This window comes from Mizuhopecten yessoensis, unplaced genomic scaffold (assembly GCF_002113885.1).
Source record: "Mizuhopecten yessoensis strain PY_sf001 unplaced genomic scaffold, ASM211388v2 scaffold2411, whole genome shotgun sequence".
Classification (NCBI taxonomy): Eukaryota; Metazoa; Mollusca; class Bivalvia; order Pectinida; family Pectinidae; genus Mizuhopecten; species Mizuhopecten yessoensis.
Genome location: NW_018404533.1, coordinates 357,776 through 383,044, shown reverse-complemented (window position 1 = coordinate 383,044; position 25,269 = coordinate 357,776). Strand labels below are relative to the sequence as shown.

The following is a 25,269-nucleotide window of genomic DNA, read 5'->3' as shown; positions in this document are numbered from 1 at the left end:
CCCCGACACTTGCCTTACATCACAAAAAGCAATAAATTACAATTTTATGTGATGTTTTAGCAAAATATCTTTTGTCTTGTTGACAAAATACTAGAAGTGGGCGAATTTCTTTTAAAAACATTTTACAAGAATCTTTATTTTCAATCTTAATCATTTTTGTTCAAATACATCAAATACATCAATAACACAAAGTCAAGGTTTTTGAAATGCTCAATTAAGAAAGCATTTAGATTAAGCTAAGGGCTAATAAATCTCTTTTGATTCCGAATGTGTGATAAGGAAAGTTGATTTATTCCTAGAGATTCACGAATATTTACCATGAAAATATTACTAAAATATTTCTTTGACAAATTTGAAGCTTAAATTCTGATATAATGATGTACACACATATAAAATGATACTTTCTTATTCAAGAATGATATATTGTGTTATGGAGGCAGACCTGTCCCATACGACCACCCATGGTATAAAAAATATACATCTGCCCCAAAAGTACTGATAAAAGGCCAACTACAAAGGACTGGGCGGGCCCTTTGGGTCGAGTCCATGGCTATAACAATCGGAGGTGGGGCGGAGTTACGTGGCATGACGCATGTGCTTCGCTCCACTATAGCCAGTTTGACCCCTGTGTGGGGAACTCGTAACAGAATAGCGGTGACCTCAGAAAGCACTTGTGACCACAATGGGTGTCGAAAGTAGCGACTATTTATGCCTCGTTCAGGTCTACTGGTGCACACGCCACTCAGTAGAAACATCCACACGAACAAAAGCCACTCGAAACCCCCAAACACACACGGCAAATTACAGACTGATCAACATTTTGTAAGAAAATAAATTCTCAAAATTTATCTCTATTGTCATTCCTGTCAGTTATCAATCATGTGTAAGAAAGCCTTTCCCCCAAAATCTATCTGTACGACCATTTCAGTGATTCTCGCCTCTACGATAAATAATATCTTATCCTTGAAGAACCCAATATTTCAAAAAGTTTAACCCTGGGAAATGTCCTGAAGTGTTCAAGCATGAAAAGTGTCTTGTTCAGTTTTTAATTTAGTTTTCTATCAATCATTTTAAGACTCGAAGTATGTATTCTAGGTAGACTGACAATATCTGACCATGTTCCTGAATTCCCAGTAGCTTCCTTATGTAAGCCTATAAGCACTGAAATCTTCTAGAAGCTCCAACAACAGTGGTTCTGTTGAAAATCAATATAGTATACAAAAATTGCAGGAAACGTCGTCAAAACAGCTATAAATTATCAAGGGAAATGTCGCTAGTGAATTATTTTTTTCATTTTATAAGAAACACGACAAAAAAATCTATGCAATGTTGTTTTTTTGCCATATTATTTTGTAAAGGACTCTATCTTAAATTTTAGATTATATTGATTTTAATTTATAATGATGTACCCCAATCACACAAGTACCCAAACCATCCCATAATGCTCTGCATCCAGACAAACTATAAAGATATACCTAGTACCTCAATCACACTAATACCCAAATTATCCCATAATACTTTGTGTCTAAAGGGGCTATGATAGTACCCTATGTTAGCACAAAACTATCCCATAATATCATTTCAGTCAAACAAGGATCCATCAAGCCACGATATTAACATTTTCTTCGATATATCCCCCCTATAAGTGAAAACTATTACGAGGCGACGGGATTTGGTTTTTGTCGATAGTCGTCAGAGCTCTGATCACATGATACAAACCCAGACACTCACTGTTGAGGAATGGACATATGCCTTAATTCTACAGCACCTATGATAACACAATTCATGCTTCAATGCAACTTATGAATAAATGCATTTATAAAATCTTTTGCATTCTTTCGGTAAAGAATATTACAAGGTACTTTTAAGTCATTAAATTTCACTGAATGAAGAAATTTTTGTACTAATTACCAGAACATTGGTTAATTTTGGCAAATAATTTTTTGTGCGATTATCACAGGAAACGATTGAAAGAATTATCCGACCCTCCTTGTGAAAAAGGCACATTACAAATTTCTATACCACAACAGCGAGCCGTTTATTACACCCGATATCCGACACGGATAACACTGTTTTTGACGTTTATGATGACTACTTAATTTGTGTGTGGTGTCGGGTTTAGCACACCTGTATTTTCAAAAGAGAAGTTTGATATTTTGTTGAAAGACTTTTGTTAAACTTACCCGGGTAACAAACCATTATTTACGACCTTAACGACTCCCGGACTACTAAATGAGGTCCCTTATATACACCTGTCCTGTACAGTTTATCGGGTATCAAAGATAACTTTACTTGCTGACTTTTCCATGTAGAGCTAACAACCAGTTTTTCAACAACCAAAATTTTAAGTTGAAATTTACGATTATTTTACTGTTAATTTCACACACCTGCATCTTAAACTTAAACAGAATTCTACATACCTGTTCAATATTTTAAATGTTTTTTAAGTGTTTAATGAACTACCAAGGTCTCAGATATACCATCAGCTTCAGCGGTCTTATGACACATTTAAAATGTAAAATGTAAATTATTCATATTTTCAACATTATTAAAGTTGAAAATTTTGCACTTGATGTTCAGGGAATCAGAATGATGGTAATGAGCTAAAATCGTGTAGAAACATTTTTTTGTTGTAATTGGGTTGGAAATATTATTTGAAAATATGCCGTAATGTGTCGTTGCCTAATGAAGCTCGATAAGGACGAGTCGTGAGGCTGATTACTAATACGTCGCAGATTGTTATACTAATTCTCCGCCTCGGGTGACATCAAGTTAGTCAACACCTTTACAGCTCCTAAATGGTTTTCCAGGCTTCAATGGACTTCCTAATTCCCTAACGACCTTAATTAGCATGGCTGGCCTCATCAAGGCCGCCATTACGCCGTGTTGCCGGCAGATACCTGGCACCTCACGCGGCCACACTGCAGCACCAAAGTAAATACTAGTTAACGTCTTCAATTTGAGACTTTTTCGTGTCTAAAAGTTTCCGGGGTTCAAGTTCCTTGTTCATTCGTTTAATTTACGTTAATGTTATTTTGCTTTATCAGCAGTTATAAAATCCTGATCAAATTTGCCATCGCCCACGGAAACGGATTAGAGGTTGGATCTCAATCACTGATTAACTCTTTGAGAGTCTCATAGGAATTCTTACAAAATTGTTAGTTCTGATCAAAATCATGTAATTTGTATAAAACTGACTTTAGACATGCATGAAACAGCTTTTTATGCTGAAAATGATATTATTACTTAAGTTTCTTTCCTGCAGAACGTTTAAACAATAAGAGCTTAATGAAGTTGAGGTATTTTCCATTACCTTTTAATGTGTACAGAAGTATGATGGTACTGGGTTACACTTCTGAAGAAATAAAACTTATTGAATACGTCTCCTTATATGAACCTTTATGATGACCTATAACAGACAATTATCTCCCTTTAAAAGGCTGTATTTGATGAAGTTATTTTTCCTTTTCTAAAAAATCATATATATAAGTGCTGAAGTTATCCCCCTTTACAAGGCCTTGTTTGACAATGACGTTATTCCCCTTTATAAGGCTGTGTTTGATAGTGAAGTTATCCCCCTTTACAAGGCTGTGTTTGACAGTGAAGTTATCCCCCTTTACAAGGCCGTGTTCGACCATGAAGTTATCCCCCTTTCCAAGGCTGTGTTTGACAGTGAAGTTATCCCCCTTTACAAGGCTGTGTTCGACAGTGAAGTTATCCCCCTTTACAAGACTGTGTTCGACAATGACGTTATCCCCCTTTACAAGGCTGTGTTTGACAGTGAAGTTATCCCCCTTTAAAATGCTGTGTTCGACAGTGAAGTTATCCCCCTTAAGAAGACCATACATGAGTGTGAACAGTTATCCCCCTTTATCTACAGTATTAAATATGTGTACACCAGGTTATTTCTAGGTTCATTCATCATTTTACAATTTTCCCATGTCAACAAATTTGTTACATCCGCGTTTTAACACCAGGATGACATGAAAATTACACCAAAATACAACTCAAAGTCAGGCGACAGCAAAAAGTGGAAACTTAAAACTTGTTCTAAAGGTGTCGTCCTGACAGTAAATATAGGTCAAATGTGAATCACATGAGCTCCCCTTTATGACTGCAAACCCGAGGCTGAACTGTATGTGGCCTGTATCTCTACAACTCTATATGTGGGACACATTATATTTCTTTTCACAAGTAGAAAGCAGATTTATTTCTAGATCAGAGGTCATAAATCTAGACATCTGACAGTATAACAACCTTAACTCTTGTTGATTTCAAAACAAACTTCGATAAGTGAAACAATGTCCATTTTTTGTTCTCAGTGACACTTATGGTCTGCATATATGGTTTACTTCAGATACATTTAACCTAGGGGGGGGGGATCCTATTTGTACCAGAAGAAGCGTTACCTCATAAATCTAGACAAAATTGCATGCACTTCAGGAAAAATTCATTTGGTCACATGCATGGCATAGCTTGATAAGCATTGATATTTTTTTTCCAGTTAACTACATTGCCATTTGTGAAGTTTCCATCGTATTTAAAAAACGAACTTTCCAGTAAAATTTCGTTCGCACCAACATGTCAATCTGCACCAATGAATTCCCCGTCCCTCCCTTCATACTCAATAAGAATCACTTTCTGATGGCTGTTCCATCATCTATATACCTCCATGTGATAAAATTGTACCGCTATTCCAGTTAATGACCCTCCCCCCCTTTGTTTTGATATGCACACATGTTGTGTTTTAATGATCAGATCCTCCTTCTGATTTCAAATTCTTGTACAGTTACTCCGTCCCATGATCCTTCTCCAAAGTTTACATGGGGTCAGTGCTCTGTCTGTCTGGGGCATAAGTCCTGGTTATCTCACCAAACGTTAACACTGAAGAATTATTCACTGCTGTGCGTCAATCAACAAAACTTATCTTTTGTTTCAATGTCACACGCCAAACAATATGAAAATACATGTGAATATCAACAAACAGAAAGGAAATTAAATTTGAACATATTAGTAAAATTTGTTTGTTGGCTAATAAGACTTGAAAAAAAGAAAAATCAAAGGGATATTCTGTTCATTTAATTGAGCACCCTCCCCTGTTGATACTACTAGAGACAGCTGTTCTGTTAAGTGATCCCCCTTCCACCCTCCTGTGGGGGTCGGTGTACTCTTTGGACAGAAGTACAATTCTGGTCTGTGGACAGTAAAATAGGAATCTCTCATCTTTACTACAGCAAAACGCCAATATTATCGTAGAACTGAGGAAAAGCCTGACATTATCATAGAACAGAGGAACCCATAAAACCTAACACGTGAGGGTCGGAGGGGGATAGCAACTTAACCATCGCTGTAGGTCAGTAAAAAAAACATGCAAAAATGCTAACTACGTCATAATGTACTATTAATGGTCGACCAAGAACAGTCGACAAACGTAACAAACCCTGTAAATGTTGGAGTCTGTACTAAAGATGGGGAACAGTTCTGTTGCAACTGTCTACGACAAAAACGTTTCCCCCTTGATACTGTACTATTAATGTGAGAACTTGGCCTCTTGGCAGCCGGCGACTCCCCATCAGAATGATGTAACTTTTTTTCTGAGTCAATGTATCTCATCAAACAGAAGTAATTTTCACAAATATTGAAAACTATTAAATGCAAAATGTTAAGTGCCTGGTATCTCTCTGATGTCGACGGAACACCTTCGTCTATAATTCCGTCACCTTCATGAAACTGATTTGATTGCCACTCATTGCCGCATCCGCAGGCGGAGCCACCGTGGCTTCTGTCATCCTAATTGCGTAAGAGATTTCTGTAAGAGTCCTTGACAATAAACAACACCTGATGAATCGTGGCCACTTGATAAAGCCAGGAATAGACCTGAAGAACGGTTTACTACATTGATGAAAGAATTGTCTAATCGTCTTTAATCAAAATCTCCTACCGTTAAATATATATTTTGGGTATAAAAACTCCATCCACATATCACTTTTCTCTCTTTCTGTCACCTTCACAGACCTGTCAGTTTGCCATGATGACAAAAGTACATCAAAAGTACCCCCCCCCCCCCCCCCCCTTAAAAAAAACCTCTCCTCCAAACTGTTGCACTGGTAGGTCACCATGGTGACTGAGGTTATTGTATTACAAGACATTGGTCCCTTTATCCAAACAAACTTCAGTTTAATCTGTGACCAGTAAAGCCCAAAATCTTCCAGGAGTTAGTGTTATAGTATACATCTTGTAACATTTTAAGAACCTTTATCTAACGGGTAGACATTTTTAATGATGTATGATGGGAAAACTGACAGATGCATCATGGGATATGTTAAAATAATTAACGTTTAATTCTTTTTTTCATTTATTCATTGAAGCAAACAGACTGGTTGATCTAGAATTTTTAAAAGAAGTACAAAACACAAAGAAGTTCATTCGGGGAACAATCTACTGAAGCAAAAGTATAATCAATAGATCATACCTTTGTAAAAACACTTAAATTACATGAAAAATTAATCAATTTGGCCATAAATGTGCTACTACTAGCTAGGGTACGAAAAGTGCTTCGCTGTGAGTTTCAATGATATCTCTCAAAAGTCTTATCCAGGTGTACGCTGATAACGTAATTTAATAATAAAGAGGACTGGTCCTCCAACTTATCTCCGGGATACGTAGGCGTTACAACTGAAGGTGTTATCAGTCCATGAGCAATTAATGGACGGATGTGCCACATAAGCAATCGGTGATAAAATCGCAGAAAAAGCAATTTTGTGTGGTCAGTTAGTTCATTCATGAGTTGCGGATGATTTTCTATTCTTTTTAGAATAATTCTGATAAACTAATGAGAACTTGATGTAGGTTTCCTTTTCAATTGAAATGTCATATCTTGTCCGAGTCATTTAAAGATTGATTAATGACGATGTTAACGTAACCAAAACTTTTGTGAAGAACATTTTTTTTGTTTCATTTTGAAAATTTCTGTGTTTATGACTCTTTAAGCTTATTCGAGTCGGATATTGTTACAAACTTACAGGTTAATTTTTTTGCAAATAATTTATCTAATTACGTACCTATAATAGCAACTGTTGTCATAGTAACAAACTGTCGCCGTGGCGATACAGAGGGTGCTGAATTTTCACCTGCTACTGTACTGCTAATGAGGTAAAACTAATATAGTTACTTAATTGAACTTCAGTTGAAATCGATCGACATGCAAAGTTAATTAATAAAAGAGCGCATCCTGCTTGCGTCTGCTCATTACGACAAGTGTACATCGCCATGGCGACCACACACACCGCTCATGAGTGTGACAAAGCATGGCAACGACTATACAACACCCTGACGAACAAATACCGGCTAATTACCACTTATAATGTAATAGGTTGTTTGTATTTTTTTCTTGAATTATTATATAAAAGAGTCCCATAAACCTTTACCACCTCCACTTGTGGGCTAATATTTCCCAGAATCCACACCAGACTATAACGGGCCCCTCCTATAATTTCCTCTCGGGGGGAAAAGTACCGTACCACCATCACTCCAACAGAAGAAAAAAAATACAATACACAGGTGCAATTTGCACTGAATGTGAGAAGGTCGTGTGAGGCGCGCTAATCAATGCTGATGAATAATAGGTCTTGTGTACTGTAGTGAACTGAAGTCTCTTCGCTTGTCCCCTTTTCATTTTTTGTAATGTTCGCCGGCAATTTTCTGCTAAATGTCTGTGGGAAGAAAAGCATATGTTACATGCTTCAAGTGTGTGAGCCAGTAGATGAAAAATTGGAAAGTCTTTTTTTCCCCCCGCCAATATCAAATCTCAGCTTGGTATTGGAAATCTCAGCTTGGCATTGGAAGCATGTGTCATAAAAAGTTTGAAACCCAAATCGAAGTTTCTCATCCAAGCTTGAGGTATTGAAAATTCAATTCACTGAAATTTGAACCAAAATCTTTTTTTCTTCTTCTCGAAACTCAAAATATCTGCTTGAGGTATTTAAAATGCAGTTCATAGAAAATTTGAACCGAAAATTGTGTTTTTGTTATCCTTAATACCAAACATCAGCTCGGAATTGAATGTGCGTTTCACTGAAAATTCAAGTCAAAATCAAATTTCACCATATCATGTGACCTGGATCTGGCACAAAATATCTTTGTAGATTAAAGAAAAGTTCCAAATAACCAGATCAATCGAAAGAAAAATAGTTTAAGTATTGCAAGTAATACAAGATGGTTAGATCAGAAAAGATCAATCACTTCCTTAAACCAAATAAATAATTTCATGCTATTGGCAGCTTTTCATTTGTCTTTAAAACAAATTAGCATTTTGTATTTGCTCTGGAGCCGGGATTTTCTGAGAAAACAATGCTTGGTTTCTAATCTGTGCCGATTGTAAAATCGAGTCTCGTATAAGTGGGAGAGTGGTAATATCATCATGTTAATTACACCCCCTGTGACATCCAGGGGACATAAAAAATGTCCGACTTCCTGTGGAAATGTAACTGCGATCACAGCCACACACACAAATTGTTTCCACGACTTCTTTCCATTGCCTAACAACAGGGGCATTACCGTGGCAACACACAAGACCTCCACGCCTACCGTTTGAATCATTGTCACTGCTTTGGATAACAGACAGAAAAAGCTTCAGTTTTTTTAAGTAGCCTGTAATTTGAAGATCATTTATAATATGTTGATCGTAACCGGACACGTTCATTAAAACTTCAATAACGTCAGGGCTACAGACATTAGTATTTATATCTCAATCTCTGTCACAGCCTTACGACACAGACCCGCTTCCATTACAGTCGGGTTCCGGATGTGATTTGATGCGATACTGGCCTATAATCTCGAAACTGTCCCGGGACACTAAACAATGATTACCCCCCTCCACCAAACTCCAAATAATGTATATAAGCACAGCTCACACAAAACAATGATTAAATTGATATAAAAATCTGACCAGCATTCCTAAAATTATACTAGATTATAACGTACCAATAACACTATACACAACAAAAGATTCCCATGAATTACAGGTCGGACATTTCCATATCCGACACTTACACGTTCCACATTTACATGTCCGACACTCCTAAAGTTAGAGAAGAGTGCCCCTAACCCCAAACTACTAGCGTGAGATGACATGCACATTTTTTCGTAATAACTCACATAATGATTCTAATTGCTTGAAAGCATACCTAAGGGAACTCTCCAATTTGATGTACCATGAATAAGCTCAACAGCAGGTCAGGTTACACTGGTTCTTAATCTTAACCCTTTCACCCCTATGTAACTTTAGTAGACTCTACCATGCATTGATATGGATGAGTCCATTATGGTCTACAGTGGTGAAAGGGTTAATAGTTTACAAAGGGGGGAGATCTTTTTGAAGTTTGAAGTTTTGAATTTAATTATAAAAATTAATGACATGATTATAAGAAATTAACACATTTCAAAAGACTAAAACCTTCAATTCTAAAATCTTGATCTCTTTTTAAAATCTTTATCAAAGATGAACTATTAGCAAGGTGATGGGGTCAATCCCGAAATTTGAAATCATTGAGACAAATTGTAGCGTTACTTAAATAAGAATTCATTTATCAATTTCTGTTTTTAGGTAGGGCCCAATTATTTGTGCTTCCTGGCAGTATTTTACACAGGGGCCTGATACCTCTGACATCAAATCATGTGGATTTGTTTCTAAAATGGTCCACTGGTGACACAGGGGCCGGATAACTCCGACAAAAATTTATGTAGATATTTTCTAAACTGGTCTAATAGTGACACAATGGGCCTGATACCTCTGGCATGTTAACTGTTTGCCTAGTCCATGCAACACATGAAAAAAAATGCTGATTTTTACTGAATTTTGCTGAGGATTTGCTGAACTGTTGCTGAGGGGCCTGACACACAGACTTCCCGACAAGAAACTACCAACAGATTTCTATTATTAGCTCAACATGACCAATAACCACCAAAATGTCCCGAGATATTATCTCCCACAAAGTAATTGGCCAAAACATGATGAACCATTGTTTATTTTACAATACAGAATTACACACAATTAGCTCAGCTATCTGACCAGGGGGTGGGGAACATCGTCCAGATACATCCCACACATATCCTCATACCTGTGAAAGTCACGGTGTAATTTTCAATAACCTGTGGTAAAGAGCTATTACAGTTGTTCGGTATGTGTGATTCACGCTCATTAACTAGTCACGCTCAAGGGATGGGGCGACCCCGGCACCGTTATACCTACTCATAGTCACCCAGACTTAATGGACTTACAAAAAGGAAATTTCAATATTTTAGGCCGTGCCCCCAAATTACATCATATTCCGGTATATACGTGTTTTAAATCCATATCCACTTTGCCGTTCCTCTGATCAATTTCCACAAACCTCATTCAACAAAATATCAGAGTCGCATAACATGACAAACAGGAATCAGAATATATTTTTTTAATATATTTATATAATATAAACACCCCCTCGGCAGATGGAGGTTAGCGATACAGAAAATTGTTGTAAAAATCCTGTCCGTACCAGGCAAAAAATTACCACAGGGAGACACTGCTAGGATTTCCTTACGAAATTTCAATTTGTTAATTTACTATAGGACACAATTTATAAATATTTAATGCCTCGAATGTACTGGATGACTTTTATTGATAAAAGTTTGCAGACACTCAAACTGGTGTCGGAATGATCTTGAGCTGATATGTGATGGTTGTAATAGATTAGGCGTAATAGCCACCTCCATATATTTCGTCCTCCTCATCAACACTTTCAAGGTGTAAACAGCTGACGCATTCCGCTTTATCTTCACGATCTGATAATTTTATGAACTTGTCAAAATTGATAAGAAGGAAAACAAAATGAATTCTCTCCAACGTCCAATGACATATGGTGTCTAGGAATGAGACAATAATTATGATTACAAAATCACAGGATTTCACTAAATTTTGTGTGAGATTTATAGGGAGGTAATGAAAAGATATTGATAACTCGGAAACATTTTAATAGCAAGAGTTGCCAATTTATTCAAATTCTTATTGAATTTTTTCCCCAAAAACCTATTAAAAATCAATCAATGCTTAGCAATATTGAATCGGACTGGTGGCAGACTACAGAAAGTGTTAAGACAATTCACATCAAGTTTTATCAGATTTTCGTTCATATGAAATCCACAAAAACTAGAAAACACATTTTGTCAGATAGAATGAAAAGTTTTGTAATTAAGTTAATTGGTTCCATTTAAGGAGGAGGGGGGGGGGGGGGGGGGGGGGAAGGTGACGCATATTTGAGGATTTTAGATGAGAAAATCTTGCTGGTTTTATCTTTGAACCCACAAGTTGGTCATTGAACTTTTTATTAAAGGGAAAATAATTTTTCGGAAAAAAAACACATAAAGTGCCCCCTGGTGGCAGTAATGATACTTTACAAACCAGTACCACCAGTTACCGTTCTCAACTACGCACAAAAAAATCCTTAAATCTCTTTTTTAGAATATATTAGACGTCATAAAGAAACGAGGCGAAAGACGAAGACATTGACCCATTTGGTCAAAGTTTACAAGATTTATTTCAAAAAATTACATGAGAAGACTGATACTTGAAACTTGACAAAATACTAATTTGAAAATTTCGGATTCAGTTTTGTATTGCTTGGCCGAGTTAAAGTAGTGAAGCCTTCTGCTAGCCCAGGACACATGATACATTTAACTATACAACCAAGCCGTTTACTGCCAGATTACCGAGAGATAAAAAATGTAGCATGCTAATTAAACCCGACATGTTGACTTGTCAGATTTCGAACTTTTAGAAGTTGATATTTAATGATTTAGTTAACTTTACATAAATTGGCTGAGATAAATTCCAGGTTTAGAAGTTGATATTTAATGGTTTTGTCTACTAACGGGCAGAAAAAGAACTTTTAGACATTGATGTTTTACCGTTTAGTTAGCGTACCGAGATAAATTGAAATCAAATTCCGCCGAGCTCTTCATTCGTAGGTAATAATACGGCTGGTTCGTCGGTAGAGTTACACCAAATGAAGTGCTGACATTATCCCGTTCAAAGTAACAAAACTTGTTAGAGTTACGTGAAAACATTACCGGATCTGATTCAGAAAGATAAGCTTCATGTTGGGTATCCGATAGGATAATTTCACATTGTGTCCGGATCGACAACAGTATAATATCTCCCGGTGGGTGGGTTTAGGGTCAGCCCACTCTCACCGAGTCAGTCATGCATGACTGCAGTTCTTAACATCCCGACACTAAACCACGGAGAAGTGCAAGTGTTTCCAATCCGACCCGGATATCTCACATTTGAAATCTTTTGTCTTTACGTTGGGTGTGAAATTGACAAAAAGACGACGGGAAATGAATCTACGTCATGACCCCAAATTCTGGTTTAGATGACACTGGGCGGACAGGAAAAAACACTGATTTCTGTCTCCATCCTAGATTTAAACAGATAAGTTACATCAAAATTCCCAAACTATTGAAAATAATACACAAATCCTCTGTCCAACCCTTTTGGGGTTTTTGCAGATTTTTTTCCCCAAAGTTTTTGAACGAGAATATCCAAGCTAATCTACCATCAGGAGTAAATATGAAAACAAATGGTTCGTGTAACCGTCCTGAAGTACAGAGACAAATATTTTGTATTTCTGATAATCGGCTGGATTTACAACCGAAGGTCAGAGAGTACAAGGAAGCATCCTTGCGTGTTCAACTACGTTCCAACTTCGGGAGATGACGGCATCAAAATCTGGTTTGCATTCGTTATTATGCCTTGAAGACACTAACAGGAAATCATAGTTGTATTATCTACTTTTTACAAACTGCATGCGTAAAGATCAATAAAAATGAAGCCGTGACTCAGAAACTTGAAAAAGTAATAGTAGTTCTCATGAAAAACCGTAATATAAATTGCAAAAAATCTACAATAAAATTTGGCTAAATCGACCTCAATTGACATCAAGGGGTTTTTATCTTGTTCCTGGTAGCATTTTTACCTCCAATTTGGATTTTTATGTACACTTGTCATCCACATAAACTGTGTCATTTCTGTAAAGAATTTCCGCAATTTCACTTTGAAAATCCTTAATAAGAACAAAACGCGAGCATGGATGATCTTCCTACATGTATTTCTCTCTGAAGACTGTTTTCTTTCTTGTAGATGAAAAGAAAGAGAGTATAAGTGATGGCCATGTTTTTTTTATTCGGCTGAAAGGGAAAGAGGAAGTGTATGTGTGGATGGCCCTATATAATCGTTTTTTAACTCATTCACCCCTGAAGACACATTTGAACTCTTCCAATTCAAAGGTTGGAATAGTCCATTATGAAACTTTAGGGGTAAATTAGTTCAGCTGAAAGGAAAAAGAGGAAACGTGCGAGTGTCTTACCTTGACAAAGGTACAGCAGAGCCGTGATATACAGAAGGTGGGCGTTCCTTACGCTCCCTCCCACCATCTTTACTTTGCCCGTGTCAGTCCGACTAGCATCCTGTCTCCGCCCTCAATTTCGTATCCTGAAGAAGATAAAAACCAAATTAAAATCCGCCTCAAGATTTTTACTCTGCAGGAAATTAAAAAAACAAAAGTACAAAATTTGTGATAAAGAAATTCATTCAATGTGTAATCATTTAACTCATTCACTCCTGAAGACACATTTGAACTCTTCCAATTCAAAGGTTGGAATAGTCCATTATGAAACTTCAGTGGTGATAGAGTTAAGTGTAGTAAGAGAATGGACTCTGTTACATTATAAACAAAATACAATAGTACTGTGTAAGTTCTGAATCAGAGATTCCTATCTCAGCAATAACAAAACTTGTATCTGGAATAAAAAAATATATAAAACAAATTAATTCTTTAAACTTAAAATGTTTTCCTATCTATAAGCAGGTTTGAACAAATTAGTTCACGTATTTACTTTAATCAGACGTTTTTATTATGACCTGACTTTACCACATGTAACAATGAGTCAATTATGGAGATTTCCCAGTCTGGGTTTTCAATGTTCCCCAATATCTGATAAGATGACCCAACATCAAAGACCGGGTGAAACCATTGAAAGAACAAAGGGTGCACAAGATTAGAAACAACATGTTTCGACTACAAATGTGTGGTGCTTTCCTGTGGAGCTGTTCACTCAAAAACAACAAAGTCGATGAGAATGGGAGTCAGATGGGGACCCTAGCAGGTACACAACAGTCAGGGTGAATGCTAAGCTTGTAAGTGTGTATAATTGGGTACATTCGTTACAAACGTACAATTGATCTTGATGAAATTATACTTAGTATATGGTACGTTTGTTCACAGCTATTATCAGCTTTTTGCAATTAAGTACTAAGCTTTGTGGGAGGAGTAGGTTTACCCCCTCCTACCCGCGGCTTTACGCTCACCAACCTCGAAAATCTGATTCAGTGCCATCGGTAATATCCCTGCTAAATGAATGTAATTCTATGCAGCCTTCGTACATCTCGCCCTCCATCACACCACAGACTCTCTCAGAATGTCGGGATGTGTGAAAATATTTGCATGAAAAGATTTCTTAATAAACACGTTTCTGTTCGGCGTTACAACTAATATGAACCATGCTGTTTCCCTTGCTTTCTATACTTTCACCACTGCGTTGATTTAGCCGAGATGCCACCAAACCAAATCCTTTTCACCAGAAACATGACAAGCTTCGGCCAGATCAGCTTCCGTCTCTCTTGGGCTTCATTTAGATGGTGATAAAACCGGCCAGCCGCCCACCGAGACTAATATCGGATGATTACTCTGACTTACAACATATCTCTATACATAAATATGTGTATGAATTAAGCTTTTGTTACATATAAAACAAGCCTGTCACACGCATGCAAATACACATGCTTTCCGTCAGAGCATCTGACATTAATTTCCGTTTTTCTCTGGGGAAAGAATGAATTTTTAATCAACTAATCAAAATGATAAATTCCTAATCTGCATACCACCCAAACGCCATGATGACAACCAATCAAAGGTATGAATAGACCACCGTTACCACGGTTTCCCTTGAAAGTACATCTTTGACACTTTTGTCACCATGGTTTCCCTGTTACCAATCTCTGTGGTAAAATTACCACCATGACCAGTTTCCATGAGTCTCTATTCAAATGTTACCAATTTTCATGGTAATTAATGCCTGTTTACCAAATTGAACAGTTTCCAGGCAACCACTCCTTACCACAATTACCACACTTTCCGTGGTACCACTCTTTACCACAGCTTAGTTACCACAGTTTTGCTGGAACCAACCTCTTCCCCACCACAAACACTCTCTCAATGAAACTTGCCTCTTTCAGTACAGAAACTTTATCAAGAACAATTTTTGGAAGGCAACATCGAGGCGAAAATTAATGTTTTCCTCTTTTTTTTTTAACAATTCCATAGACAATCAACAGATTTTTGCCAATTTGGGAGGCCCTGCAAGGTCTATTTATAGCACATACTTGACTATAATTGTGCGGGTATTCATATCACCAGAAAACTGAAGATATATTCATATTTCAATGTTCCCGGTAAGACACATAGATAAGAAAATTGAGTAGTTTGGCAGCAAAAATAGTACACCATATCTACACCAATTGAAATGAAATATTGAACGTGTCTGGAACAAAACAAAATTTTCAGTGAAATGGGAATGGATTCATTCCAGTATATATATAGCAGGGATGTAAATAGATTCTCCCTTCAGTATATATGTTTGTGATATTGGAAATGTCGTCCCGATAACATCAGTGGGACGGTGTCGGAGGCTGGTGTCAGAGGCTGACGTTAGTTCCTTGGGACAAATCGGAAGCCTGCCTCACACTGTACATTGGAGAGGTTCATATCTAGTTAGGTTCGCCCCTACTCCAGAGAACATCATTTTTTCCCATCAGGAACTTTGCGCTAAACTAATACTTCAAGATATGGATCAGAAAAGTACAATATTTTGTCACTGGTATCTGTAACCCACTCTTGCAGCCCTCCCCCCTCCCCACTCTCGCTCGCCCTCCCTCTGCCCTCCACACTCCTATCTCACGTGTAGATAGACATCTGTTGACATCACACTCTTTCCTCCTCCAAGTCCTTCTCCCCTCCCCTATATATATATACTTCCCTCCCTCCCTTCTTCCATCCCTCCGTGGTGTTTGACATGGCATTAGTATATGGTCGGACCCTCCCACTCTCCCTGCCCAGGAGATAATATATTTCATATATCCCCCTACCCTCCCACCATGTAATAAACATTTTGATCGCCCCCCCCNGCAGCCTCTAAACCGCCACTTCAAGATACACATCTCAATAGAGAGAGTACAAATTCAATATTTCTCCCCCACTTCATCAATGTCATGTAGTTTTTCTACTTGCTGATGTTTCTGCCTCTCTACCTCGCGAGATTATCTTGATAATCCTTAATCTGTACCGTACTCACTTTGTCCTCCGGGCCTCAAGTCGGCCTCAAGTCGCCATGTTTATAAAATAATTGAAAACACACTCCAAACAAACCATAAATATTGCTAAATATCCCAGATTTTAGCAGACCATTATCGGCACAGATTCTAGAATTTATAAACACACAATTTATTCTCTGCACCTGAGCTCCCTAAAGCTCTAGAGATTTGGAAACTGATAGATGGGAAGTCTTGAAATCGCATCTTCTCTGGTTTCAAACAACTTTCTCAACGTCAAAACAGGGCTTCTCCGTAATAAACCAAATGATTCTGGCTTCTGGTTTGAATTTCTACCAATTTTCTCAAGTCAAAATATTTAACTTTAAAATTTGTTTATAGACAACTTATCAAAGTGTAAACACACATCAATAAACAACGGAAGGAACTTTGCTCACGGTCAGTAAAACACACTTTCTTAAGAATCCCTGTTCCACTGCACGTTGATTTTTCCTATACACAGTAACCTCCCCTTATCCTCCGCTTGGATATATGGGGAGATATAACTGTAGCACCGTTTACGTATCGACAGGACAATTCTGTTGACCCGGTGACTTAGTGGGTAAGAGCAAGAGAATAACAATCTGAAGTCCTGGGTTCGAATCCCTGTCTAGCTCTGCTCAATTTTTCCATTCAGAAAACAGTTGTTGATTATATTTTGTTTATTTCATCTTTATTATTTCGCTTAAAAGTCCTGCAAGGTACAAATTTCTTTTCAGAAATGATTTATCAGGGGTATAGTTATGCCAGAATAAACAGCTTGCAATACTTTGTTATAGTGGTACAGTGAAATGTCATTATAAAGGGGTTGGTGGATATATTGAAGGAACAGCCCTGGAAAGAATATATATTGACGCTGAAAATATGCTGACGGTAAGTGAAGGGCAAATGATGGGTGTTATAGGTGATTTTAAAAGATGGTTTGTTTTCTAATAAATTTCAAAATCTTCTCTGCCCTATGTTTTCAGAAAATGGTTACCGTTTGGCGACAGGGAAATAAATCTTATCAAAGCCTGCCTCAATTTTGACCAACGGTTCCCAAGATAGAAACCATGTAGCCCAGAATGACAGAAATGGAAAAAATGAAATAAACGTTTACAGACTTTCTTCCCTCTCCACTGACAAACCATGATAACAAAGAATGTAGATATGTTGTGTTTCTTCAATGCTATATACACTATTCCTGTGTGGTCAGAGTTTTTACGTTTCTGTTTATATGTTGTGCGGGTCAATGATATTGATGAGAAATATGTCCGAGGCTGGGGGCACTGTTATACGGTTGTGATCGGTACCGCGAATACGTCTGATGTTTGGGGGGGCCGTATGTTTTGTAGCGGCGAGGATGCAGTGGCTAGGTTTATTATGTAATGGGTGCATTACACATCTAGCGGCTTACGTTAAAGACAGCTATTTAACGTGTATTGTATTCCATGTTTCTACGGGTCTGTTATCTCTCACGGCCACATGGGATCTGCTGCAGTCTTCAAGCTTTTGTTAGATCCGTTTCTGCTGAGGAGTAATGATGCCCTCGTCATATTGTTTTGATAAAACTTCAAGCCGGTCTGTTTTAGCTCTTAACAGCACAAGATAATAAAGGAATTCTAAACAATGCCATTGTCATCAAAATGAGAGCTGACACAATCTTTTTTTCAATAAATAAGATTTCCGTCTGGTCGACAAAACATCACATCCCTCTCCGGGCCTCTTCCCATCCCTAAAACATCCCTTAATCACAATCTCCCATCCCTAATGACCTTCACCCCTTCCCTACACAATAACCTTTTAACCCCACAAAAAGAACAGCAACGACCTGATGAAAGGTTCTTCTGAGCTGCTTTTAATAGTTTTATTATTTGTCCTCTTTTTCCAAACAAACATATGAACACTATATTTGACACAGAAACTTGATTCTTTCATCAAGGGCTTCGAATTTCCCGAAATTACCAGCTGCAAGTCACCCTGAATAACTAGGAGTTGAAATTTATTGGAGTTAATTCGCTGTTCGATGCTCCAGACTTCACGCTGTCCTGAGCTGGTATCTTCATCCCATTTCCAGTTCGACCTTTCAGACCTATTTCTAATATGAACTTTCACTCCAACTCGATCTACCGCTATTATTACCCAGTGTGCCACACAAGCGAGTACTGTCTCATCAATGCTATTAATTATACTGCGTAAATGGATTTTTATACCAACAATCAAGTATCGAACTGAAATCGTCCAGCATTGGAAATCTTCTGTTCCGAACACCACATGAAGTACTGCAGCAATCCCCCAGAGTTTTTATCTCGCTCGGTTATGAGTGACATATATTGATCGTTCCTTTCAAAATGTTTATCAATTTCTGTTAATGTAAATAATGCTTTGCTTAACATGGTAACAAATAACTACGAATCGAAACCTACGTTAGTTCTGGCCATAGCTGTCAGAACCACTCCCATCTAATAACTTGCCACGCGGTTTGAAAGGGATACGCGTTTTGAACAAATATATTTTTACGACACTATTCATTAGCACCTTAAAACAAACAATTTCCATTGGATAACACATCGACAGCAAATAAATGAAATTGGAAATCTGTACAAGTTAGAATAGACTTCGCAATACAAATTACATTCAGTACAGCTTTATCCCCTGAAGTGTTTAAGAATAATTCTTACTAAAATAATGATTAATTTGCAATTATAGTAATTATTGTACCTTGTCCCATTTAAACTTAACAGATGTTATAATCCGCCGTTACTCTGCGGTCTCACCTGTCAGTGTGCAGGTAAAAACCTGACACAGGTGTGATAGTTAATCATTTAATTATCCATTACATTAAGTAAAATGATAATTGACCTCATAATGCCATTAATTATAACATTCAAGCCCCTGATTAACCAATGTTCCTTAACTTAAGATTTTCCATAAGATTAAAGCATTACTTGAGCATAGAAAAATTTCTTAAGATTTTTCGCTTTTCCTTCATTCCAATACTGCTTTTCTACAAAAAAAAACTAAAATCAAGGAATGCCCACAACACTGGGGTCAGCTTTTGTAGGTACGAACTACACTGGACCAACAAATTCCTGTCAAACGCCTAATTCATTGATACACAAAGCATTCAATATCTTCGCCGAATTCTGTATTTATATAAATAATCCTGCAATGTTTACAACGGATTATCTTAAATCACTTGTGATATTTTTGTAAATAATCCTTATTTATATGACACAGAACTGTTCCACGACCTCATCTTTGAATGGACTGCATTTTGTTTAGTAGTTTTGTTTCGTAATCCCTCGCGATTTCCATACATAAAGGGACACACCTGATGTATATAATGTGTTTTTCTCGTTAACACAGGTATTTTCTCAGACAGAAATAATAAAATAAATCTCCTGTCAGAGTATCGGATGCTAAAAAACATTAAATAAACTACAGCTGACAAATCTAATCAATGTGGACGAGATAGTGAGCGTGCGACGCCTATAAACCTGGGGATAGGACAGGTACGAAACACAAACAGGACGGAGATAAAACGGTGACAATCTCCACACAGAAGAGCTTACCTTGCTGCAGAAATCGTTATATCCAGGTAAAAAATAAACATCCAGGTGAACCACACGAACAGGTAAAACACAATGATTTATACAAATAAACACAGGTATATTGTCGATATATGTCACAAAAATGTGGTTTGAACATCTAAAACTCCATATGCCACAAATTCTGAACATCCAGGTGAATCATATACAGGTATAATACAATGATTTATATAAATATGCACAGGTTGGTTTTCAATATGTTGCGAAAGTGTGGTTTTAACGTCCAAACTGTTCATATGCCACAAATCTGTACAATACATCCAGGTGAACCACAAGTAGGTAAAATACAATGATTTTTATAAGAATACAGGAATATTTTCAAGTTAAAAGAAAACGTGGTTTCGGAATGGCCACAAATTCTGTTTATATTCTCCGTTCAACAAAGATTGATTACTTTAGATGTTAAATTGAATGATTTACCGGAGTAAAAACTTGCAACTCCCTACATCCTAAACTCTTGTTTCATTACCTGTATACACCTGTCAGACAGGTACATGTTATATGTGGGACAAGAAACCACAACATCAGTTATACAACATTAGACCAATGGTTTCGCAGCCGAGGACATAATCTGTGGGATCAGCGGATTAGCTCCGACTGTAGAATCACAACACCCTAACAGAAAAATGCCTGATTAACACTGATTAGCAATCAAATACCTGTCAGTTAAAAATACATACCTGATAAAGTGTAAAAAAAAAATCATACCTGATAAATTATAATTCCTGGCACTCACCAATCCGAAAGAAAAACACATTTTTTTAACACCTTCATACAAACAGATTTGTTTATACTCCAGATTTACTGCCTTCTTTTGTAATAACGCAATATTTGAGAACCTCGGCTGATAATCTTACTTTAAGTCTTGTCCGGTAGAAACCAGGCCTGAAATAGCTCTATACACACACACTATCTTATAAATCCCACACAAATGAGTTGATTACCCAATGTTAAAACCATTTCTGCTGTAAAGCTTTTTTTCCCTCTGTAAATGCTGGTAACCGCATTAGGAAGTGTCTGGCTCAACAAACAAACTCCCTCACCTGGTCACTTTAAAGCCCCCTCGTTAACAAAAATACAGGTAGGTATTTAAAGTCCCTCGTTATCCAAGCACAGGTATACCACAAAACCCAAACGAAGCACCCCGAGTATTTTGAGTTTACACCCATGCACTGGTCTACAAAGCTCTCGGCCAACAAACCGTGAACAGCTTACGTCAAAACACTGTTGGACAATAGCCGTCTACAAAAACTAACGAAGATCTGTAGGTAGTAAATTACAACACACTAATCAGTATTTCCTTACTGTGCAATTATAAATATGGATCAAATGATGTAACCTCCCTATAAACAATAGTGGAATGACTCATATCAATGAAACGGGATAGTCTATTGATATTTCAAGGGTAGATGATTAAAATGGTAGATGATTTATATCAATCTGAAAAAAGATATATATAGAATTTAGTATAGTATACGTGTACCGTTTATAGGTTCATTTTAGTCCAAGATGTAAATAATTAATGAATTTCTGAACATTTGGAATGAATTCAGAATCTAATCCCAGTTAATGCTGGTTTAATGGGGAGCAGTGGTATTTTGTGTGTCAGTTTGTGTTGGGGGGGGGNACTTTTTTACACATTTTTCTCATTTATACTCCCCTCGCCAGAAACACCTCTTTATAAGTCAGTAGGCCAAATGCTGGTACCCACTACGAAGATTTCGCCATAGAAGATATCATTGCCATACTTTTCTCGGTATACACTCTTCAACATATCAGTCAAGTAAAATCTCACCTGTTGGGTAAGTCCTGATAAATCCAAAACTCCTGTAACTGTTAGGATGTTGTCACACAATGAAATACACCAACAAATATCAGGAAATCACAATGAAACGAATAGTAGAATCCAATTTCAGAAATGATGATGGTGGGTGGTTCTTTAATTCAATAGTTTTAATCCTGTAACAATCTCACAGTAATATAACCGACTTAGAATGTTGCTTCCTCCAAATGGCCAGTAAATTCTGTCTGTGACCTATTTTCAGTATGTAAACAGTCAGTGTGGTTACTTAGTGGTCAGCTTGACCAGTAGGTCCTATATATCAGTGGTCAGTATATGCATGGACACTTAAAAAACACATTTGATAAAGAAATTTCCTCATCAATTTTTTATAGCCATTCTGCCCTCTGACAATCTAAACTGTCTGATCAAGAACTGTAAAGAGCGGGCCTGCACTTAGAGTATCTATTTTCAAGTCCCTATTTGTTGTAATTTTGGTGTTTTAAGAAAGATGCCATCAGATTACAATTTGAAATTATAATTACGTAATAAATTTGATCGTTACATACCCTATCGTATATATGCCAATGGTTCGGAAAACTATACACTGTGGCCTTCTAGTATATATGTGTCACAGGTCAGTGGCGGAAATATCGCTTTGTCCAGCAGATAAGTACAGTATCGCTGATCATCAATGATCTGTGTTCGTCCAAACTGTGACACCCAGAGACACCTTATTGCGTATCTACCCTGACACAGGTGTTTGTAATAATAACTCTCAATGACAAACCGTGTTCAAAACAACACCTATACTTGACAAATGGTGAAATCTACCTGACAAGTGTCCGTAAATAACACCTCTGGTTGACAAATGGTGACTTTAACAGACAACTGACCGTAATCTGATGGCAATGATAGCCACACTGACCAGCACAATAGGGAGAGAATTGACCTACCCTGATAAGATCAGTGTTTCTCACTCCCGCTGTACAAATCTGTGTGTCCTCAGGCTGATGACTGTATGAAGCAAGATCACCATTTAATGGGCTGTGAAATTGTCACGCATCATCGACTTTCCTTACTGTATCCCTCTACCTTTTTGTCCTATACCTGCGATTCCGCCTGCAGCATCAAAAGGCAAAAGTACAGGTAAACAGTCTCCAGGTGAGACTAGTATACAAGACCAGGTAATGTTTTTTACCGACAGGTGTAAGGAACAACGTGCCCCGTAGCATCGTCTGTGTTATTTCCTTACTGCTATGTATCTGTGTGGTAAGAATTGACATTCATAAAATACTGTACGCTTACCTGTATCAGTAACACATTTCTTTCGTTCAATAACTCAGAAAATACCTGGCCGTTTTACAAATGTTCACACAACAGGTAGAATTTGATAAGATGCTTGATTTCTCGAAATTTCTTTTTCCAATTCTGGTTAATTTTAATGAAATTTTAAAGATTGAGATTTAAAATAAAATCTGTTCCTTCAAATCTGTGAGGTATTTTATTTGACATTTGATATCCTTTAAGTGTTTAACAGCCCACAAAGGCACCGGTTGTTTCCCCCGATCTTACCTGTAACTAATCAAGTGCATGTACAGAAAATTTGTACAGGTAAAATCTTGATCGAGGTGGTCGACCTTCAGCGAGCACAGAGCGGTCAAGCACGGTCAGTCAGTCGTGGACCTATTGTGTTTGGACACCTACATGTAATGATGACCATCAGTATGATTGAGGACTAAGGACAAGATCACAGGGACTTGGGACACCTTTAGACTTTATATCTGTGGAAAATCTCTCATTAGTTAGCAACTTGAAAGTGACCCATGACAGATTGGTGCATTATTGCAAGGCGACATTTTTCATATCACATGAAAGTGAAATATAGAAAACTATTACACAATGACATATCTTGGCAAAATCTCAATTTCATTAGCTAGTATCATGAAAGTGAAATATGGAAGAAAATTTATCTCAATAAACATCTCTGCTCTCAAAGGACTACAGAGTTATCAGAGACATCACACTTACATATATAAAGGCAAATACAGACATATCTATAATCTTTATAGATCAGAGGAGGAAATGTAGGGTTTGACAAATTCTTACAATACTAACTGAAGTCTGATACCGTCTTAAATGGTCCTAAAGTACATACATTATTTTTATCCTATTGGTTCTTTTCCCACATACATGTAGTACAATATTCTTTTTCTCATTAGTACAATATTCTATTTCTCCTATGTACAATTTCCTTAGTACAATCTTCTGTTTCTCCTTAGTACAATATTCTGTTTCTCCTTAGTACAATATTCTGTTTCTCCTTAGTACAATATTCTGTTTCTCCTTAGTACAATTTCCTTAGTATAATATTCTGTTTCTCCTTAGTACAATATTCTATTTCTCATTTCTCCTTAGTACAATATTCTATTTCTCATTGCTCTTTAGTACAATATTCTTTTCTTATAGAGTAAAATATTTGTTTTCACTTAGAATAGAAACACAATCAACAGAGATTTGGATAATTTTTGGAATTTGTTGTACAAGATTGAAATGTTCTATTTCTAATAGATTACAATGATTTATTTTGTCTTCCGTAAAATGGTCAGTTTCTCCTAGGTATCTGAAGTAAGATGTTCTGTTTCTCATAAAGTGCAATGTTCTATTTCTCCTAGCTGCTACTGAGTATACAGTATAGCTGTCAATACTAACACAGTAATGTTAAATGTTACAGTTTTGATATCTATTAATCGTTACAGTTGGGTCGGTATTTAGGGTAGAAAAATTCTTAATAAGTGTAGAAAGTCAACCAATATTTTCACCATAAATCAATCTTGTAAAACGACACCTTTACAAAATCCAAACTCTTGATTTTATTACAACCCAGATCAAATTAATTTCTTTTTTTATTAATAATCATAAAATACCTGAAATATTTCTAACATGACTAACGACGTCCAAATTGTGTTTGTACATTATTTATGATATATTTTGACCCAGGTGAAACAGTTACACTATAACTCTGTAACCAAGTGTTACACCTGCGAATTTAACTCGTTAGCTACCTGTGAACACCTGGTCTTACAACTTAGCCACCTTTTTAACTGTACCAGAACAGTACATCTTTGATGTTGATAATATCTCCGACTGAAAACCATACGATTTTATCAAGCGAACCAAAAATATATATGATTTTCTACAAAATATCATTATCACCCCCAGAAATAGGCCAATATAAACAAATGGGAAACACTTATACCTCTACTCAACACAAGCATGACGCCTTTCTACCTTACAATGTGTATTATTACTTAAACAAGTCATTATTTTTATCTAGACTTTCCATAAACATCAATATATCGAGTTTCTTCGCACTCGATTTAAAGAAAGAAACACTGATTTTATCATTTTATCTCCGTAAAGTAGCCCCCATTGTT

General features: G+C 36.9%; 1 protein-coding gene across 10 annotated transcripts in view; it reads right to left on the bottom strand.

Moving 5' to 3' along the window:
* Positions 1 to 25,269, bottom strand: part of LOC110445903 (roundabout homolog 1-like) — a 129,660-nt gene that overhangs the window by 72,555 nt on the left and 31,836 nt on the right. For 6 of the 10 annotated variants that reach the window (XM_021490755.1, XM_021490753.1, XM_021490761.1 and 3 more), the window contains exon 2: positions 13,404 to 13,528. In XM_021490755.1, coding sequence (XP_021346430.1) covers positions 13,404 to 13,470 — 67 coding nt within the window. In that variant the 5' untranslated portion in view covers positions 13,471 to 13,528. Of the gene's footprint in view, positions 1 to 13,403; positions 13,529 to 20,016; positions 20,133 to 20,760; positions 20,783 to 20,909; positions 20,933 to 22,788; positions 22,938 to 25,269 lie in introns of those variants that run through there. The other 4 variants (XM_021490754.1, XM_021490757.1, XM_021490759.1 and 1 more) reach the window with 4 other exon arrangements.